The 6,000-nt window shown below is 39.8% G+C and overlaps 1 protein-coding gene across 2 annotated transcripts in view; it reads left to right on the forward strand.

The window, feature by feature from the left end:
• The window catches only part of LOC131242873 (phytochrome-associated serine/threonine-protein phosphatase), a 34,033-nt gene extending 28,548 nt beyond the window's left edge, over positions 1–5,485 (forward strand). The window contains exons 5-10 of one of the 2 annotated variants that reach the window (XM_058241812.1): positions 2,592–2,702; positions 2,831–2,881; positions 3,262–3,405; positions 3,499–3,594; positions 3,686–3,757; positions 4,748–5,485. In XM_058241812.1, coding sequence (XP_058097795.1) covers positions 2,592–2,702; positions 2,831–2,881; positions 3,262–3,405; positions 3,499–3,594; positions 3,686–3,757; positions 4,748–4,831 — 558 coding nt within the window. In that variant the 3' untranslated portion in view covers positions 4,832–5,485. The remainder of the gene's footprint in view (positions 1–2,591; positions 2,703–2,830; positions 2,882–3,261; positions 3,406–3,498; positions 3,595–3,685; positions 3,758–4,747) is intronic. The other variant, XM_058241813.1, reaches the window with a different exon arrangement.
• Positions 5,486–6,000: the final 515 nt, after the last annotated feature.

Below are 6,000 nucleotides of genomic sequence, written 5' to 3' on the forward strand. Positions count from 1 at the left end.
TTGACATGCCAGTTTTAAGGGACGTACTTTAGGCATCTAGACACTATGGCTGCACCTTTTCTTCATTCCAATCCCCTATGGAAAAGGCTAAAAAGTAATTTGTGAAAGGATTTGGGAATCACATCCATTCAGTGTTAATTAGGAACAAGGCACGTTGGAAAACACCTTTATTGAGCTTTATTTTATTGCACAACTTTTTAGCGCTGGTACGTAATGTTAGGACCATCAACGCCCAAAATCCAAAAACCCCCCCCCCCCCAAAAAAAAAAAAAAAAAAAAAAATGAAGGTCAGTGCTCAATATCCATGAGAGGTTGAAAGCAGGAGATGCATAAAAAATGTAGAAATGAGCTTGTGTCCCAAATTATCTAGGAACTACAAGTTTCCAGTGGGAGCAGTACCCTGAGTAGAACATTTTTGCAACTATAGGTGGTGCACTCTTTTGGATTGCTTTAGATTGTAACTGATCCTATTGAAATATATTGGAGATCACATGCTAGTCTCAAAGGGTTTTAGGCAATTTGTCATACATCCAATGTGTATTTGCATATGTCAGGGTCAGGGTGCTTGACCTGTTCTAACCCCTTAGTCAAATGGTAGGATTACCTCTTCTGGCTGTTGGAGAGCTAGTAGAAGCTTCTTGTCAGTGTAAAAATGTATTAGAATGATCAACATCCATCCAAGTCATCTAAGAAGGATAGAATCAAGAATAAGGACATTTGAAGCCTAAGAAAGTACCCCCGATAGGAGATATAATGATGGAGAGCTGATTGAGATAGTACGGCCTTGTTCTGTGAAAGCTGGAGATGGTCACAATAAGTTTGGAAGCATTGATAAAGGAGGATGAAGGAAAGAGTGATGCAGACATCAGGCCATTCAAAGCATATCAACGTAGGAGGCGTGTGTTACCCATGTCAATGTGGTTAGATGACGGATACGAGTCGGGTCTCTAGAGGTTGAAGACCTTACACGTGTTCGTGACATGTGTAAGTTGCTTAAAGGAGACATTTGGACCTTTGGATCGTGATGATGGTGTGATCGGACCGTTGGATCGTCACAGCCCACCTTCATTACGCTTCCTTTACAGCGCTATCATCGGGGCCCATCGGGCATCTTAAATTTGCATTTCGTCTATGAACATTTGATTTATTTAAGTTTTGAGACAGTTTGCGCACAATTTTATTCAAATTTTTTTTTTTGAAACTTGTTTTTAGTAAGGGTATTTTGGTAATTTCATGTAATTACGAATTTATAAGGGTTGCCCTAAACCTATAGCATGTTATGTTATGTTTAAGAAAAAAAAAAGAGCTTTTTGCTTCTGACGATTTCGTCTTCGACTTCCAGTGATTGGAAGAGGGCGCGAGGCCCAGGTAAACGATTTCTCACCCTCTACTTCTTTCTCCTTCTCTCTTTTCTCAAGGTACTCTTTTCTTTAACCCCATTCTATTCCTTTTCTCCTAGAATCTTTAGATCTAAAAGCCAAATCTTGTTTCTTTTTATCTAAATCATCAGATCTCAAAAGATGTTCATCCCTACATAAAACCCATCACCCACATCTAAATTTGAAGAACCACCAATTCTTTTCTGAATTTTCCAGATTTCCCAATTCAGGAAATTCTTATTTTTCTGGATTAGAAAATCCACTTGGATCGTTAGACGGACTTATTGCAAGACGAAAGTTCTATCTTTCGCCGGATCCAACTAAATTCAGATTTTAAGATTCAATATTTCGTGTTTGTGATGGATGGCTATAATCAATGCTATATTAACCTTATTTCTTTCTTGTGTTTATGATGTATAAGGTAGGCTGATATTTTATTTGTTTTTTAAGATTGCATGAATCTGCCCCTTTCAAATTCCATGCTCATTTAAGGTTGGATTAGGCCGTCCTACATCAAAGAGCTGAAAGGACTTGATGTTGTGAGAAGGGAAATGAAGGCTTGCACACTTGGACCGAATGAAACTAAATCTCCTTTTTTTTTTTTCCTCTAGAATTGTCTTAAATTCTCAAAATGGATCTTTGTAGAAACTTGAAAATCAGTATATGAAGCTCTTTGCCTCCCACTCGTTAGACGGGCTGGTAGAGAGTGTAGTGTGTGTGAGTGATCTAGGGCATGGTGTGCCATAAAGGCTGTTATGTAAAGGTAACGGTGGCAACTGTTACACGTTACGGGGTCGTAATGGCTGTAACAGCCATTATGGAAAAAAAATGACCCATAATTGCTGTTAACGGCACATTACATCCCCTATAAAGGCCATAACAGCCCTGTAATGGTCTATTACGAGGCATATACAAGTTTTTCATACTTTTTAATCAACATTACAGGGTATATACAGGGTTTTTGAGGTTTTTTTCAATTATTAAAAGAAAAAAAGAAAAAAAAGAGACCGTAACGGCCATTACGGGGCCGTAACAGCCGTTATGCCCTGTACCGTAAAGGTAACGGTGGTGGCCATTACGGCCACCGTTACCGTTACGGAGCACCTTGGTCCAGGGTTCAATCCCTCGTTGTGCTACCTTTTAGAAAAAAAAAAAAGGTATGTGAAGCTCTCCCTGGGATATTTGCTAATGTATGGTTTACATCTTCTCTAGGTATATGGTTTTTATGATGAGTGTCAGAGGAAGTATGGAAATGCTAATGCATGGCGATACTGCACCGATGTTTTTGATTTCCTCACTCTGTCAGCAATCATCGATGGAACTGTACAGCATCTCTCTTTCTCATAAAGCACTTGCACAAAAGCAAATGGAATCGTTTTTTTTTTTTCCTTAGTTTTGGATTTCAATTGCATCTTTACTAATTTGAATGTATTTCTTTTTTGGATTGCCAGGTCCTTTGTGTCCATGGAGGTCTTTCTCCTGATGTTCGAACAATTGACCAGGTTTGCCCTAGCGCTGCTGCTTTCAATGGATTGGTTGCTTTTCCCAAAAGATTCTGGATTTTTTAAATACATGAGATGCCAAGATGTAATTTCTATGAACTATCTTTGCCAAATGAATTTTCTGCATCTCACGTCAACTGCGTTATCATTTATCACTTCTCTGCAAATTTGAAATAAGTTGTGTATTTAATCCGAATTTTTTGCATGATCCTTCATGATCACTAAATGTCTTGGTTAAAGTTGGCTTTTTGGCTTTTTATGATCGCCGCCTTTTTATATCTGTGCTGCATCTCTGAAACTCATGCATTTGATCATGTGACAACAAGATACTAAATAACCTCTTGCATTTCCATCTCACATCTGCATTTGTTTCATAACAGATGCGGGTCATTGAGAGGAATTGTGAGATCCCCCATGAAGGGCCCTTTTGTGATCTCATGTGGAGTGATCCAGAAGAGATTGAAACGTGGGCTGTTAGTCCACGGGGTGCGGGTTGGCTTTTTGGATCTAGGGTTACATCAGAGGTAAATAAACATGTTTTCTATCAACCACCTGGGCTGGCTTTCCCTGTGAATGTACTGTTGCCAAACCCTTTTTAACCTCTTTCCTATCTGCAGTTCAATCATGTAAACAACCTAAATCTGGTTTGTCGGGCACACCAGCTTGTCCAAGAAGGCCTCAAGTACATGTTTCAAGATAAAGGCCTCGTTACTGTAAGTCGTGTAGTGCCATCTCTTTGTCAGCTGATTTAACTTTGTACCATACCCATTGAATTTTTGACAGTTTGCTTTCTGGGTTCTGCAGGTGTGGTCCGCACCAAATTACTGTTATCGATGTGGGAACGTAGCTTCTATATTGAGCTTTAATGAAAACATGGTATGATACTTGGAACCTTGCCAAGCTTTGTTATACTTCTCTTGGTGATCCATGCATTGGTTACCAATAAAAAAGAAACTATTTTAGCCCCCTGATTAAATTGACAGATAACATCCTCACAGCACTTCTCATAACTTCCTATGGACGTATTCAAGGTTTAAAAACCCAATTGAGTGTGAAGTGTCAGATTTAGCTCAATTTCATCAAGATGTACAAAATTATTGTGATAAAACTCTACTTAGTTTTTGCCAAAATTTGATCGAGTGTATTAAAAAAAAGAGAGAGAGAGAGAGAAGAAATTTTGGTGGGATATGCAATGTGTTTTCTACATCATTTTTTAAATGGTGACAACTGGCAACTCTTCCACCCTACGTGCAGCATACAGGTACATAAATCGAGAGCATACACACCACTGGCACTGTCATGCATGGAGCATTTCCCAAAAATAACACTTATCACATGATCCTAACCATCCAATTGGTGGCAAGCAAATGGACAGTCAAAAGAAAATGGTCAATGGTCCAAATCAAATAGCCAGATTGGATGGTTAAGATTGTCTGTAAGTGTTATTTTAGGGGTATGCTCCATGCATAATGAGACCCATGATTTGGATGATCTGGATTGATTACATGTATGTGATGTGTGGTGAGCCATCACCACTTAAGTGTGGAAAAGAGAAATACTAGTGTCACCCAAAATGGAATCCCAGTCTAAGCTCTTCCAAGTAGTCCCGGCTCCTATCATGTTGTTTAGTCTCCAAACCTCATCAATTTAGTCATTTAACTTCAAATTTTCATCTACAAGACGTGCTTCTGATCTCAAAACACTATACTCATGTGAGTGTTGAATCATGACACAAATGCAAGCACTCATTAAGTTCGTGTCAAGTTTCAAACACATACTCATTTGTGTGCAATATGTATGTAAATGGTATCTGGTTGTTTGTGATCTTTCCTAATGGGGTGCCCTCTCTCTTTGCTAATCATGTAGGAGAGGGAGGTGAAGTTTTTCACAGAAACTGAAGAGAATAATCAGATGAGAGGGCCCAGGTCAGGAGTCCCCTATTTCTTGTGAAGAGGATCCAATTATCGCTATCTTCACAAGTTCTGACACTCATATCAAGTTATAAAGCTATGCTGAATATCCGGCGGTCCATGCTTCTGGGAAGAAAGGGAAATTGAAAGAAGAGAGCCTTGAAAACCTGTGGTTGCAGAAGTCTCAACGTTGTTTTCAGTTGCACGATGATCGTCGGAGCTTTTAACCCGCTCTGTGGTTTAGATATCTCATGTTGTACATTATGGCTTTCATTGTTGTTGATGCGTGCGCTATGTTTTTCATGTAGCGCCTGATTTTTTGGGAGCAATGCCCCTGTGACTAGTGCTTGGGTGGCTTTGGTGGACTTCCAGTAGGTAGCTGATGGAAAGCGGTGGAACGTTTCTAGGTCTGGCCTGCCTGCTTTCTGCCACTGAATTTGGTAACTCAGAATCTTGTCCAATTTATGGTGCTGAAGCTGGTGGTGGATATTTGAATCTATTATTTTCAAGTGTTGTGCAGTATGATATTTTAGTAGCTATTTTCTTGGAGAAATCTGACTCCGGTGCCTCACTATGATTTGTGCCCCTGCACTCAAAATGGACATGCAGCTAATGATCAACGATCTGGACTGTTCATTATGTGGACTAGATGGATTACTTACTGAAAGACACGGGACTTTTTCCTGTTCATTGATTGGTTGCTGATACATAGCTCACTTATCAGAAGATTAGGATCCTCTTCTCGTTGAGATCTCATTACTGGGTTGTATCCATGTTGGGATCCTCCTGATGAACAGCTGAGGTAGTTGTCTGCCCCCTGCGTTTTTGGTTTTCATTTTTTATTTTATTTTTTGGGGCATTGCTAAGATATCAGGATGATAATAGCAGATCTAACTGTCATGTATCATTGACCATTCCTACTCTTGCACAAATTTGAGATTTCTTGACTTACAAATTTGTAGGATAAGGTTATTCTACAACTGTTGCATGTGGGGGCCGCGGTTGTGTGTATGACACCTAACCCGTCCAACAGGATCATGCTACCATGAAAGTGGGACACCCCAGAAATGAGGGTGATCCACAAATCACGTGGGCCACCATTCGAATATGGAGGACTTTGGATTCGTGTATGTTGTTTTTAATGGAGAGGCCCACATGATGATTGCATTTAGACCTGATTTTTGGGGGCATCCCATCATGATGGTTGGA

The sequence above is a fragment of the Magnolia sinica genome, chromosome 4 (assembly GCF_029962835.1).
Source record: "Magnolia sinica isolate HGM2019 chromosome 4, MsV1, whole genome shotgun sequence".
Taxonomy (NCBI): Eukaryota; Viridiplantae; Streptophyta; class Magnoliopsida; order Magnoliales; family Magnoliaceae; genus Magnolia; species Magnolia sinica.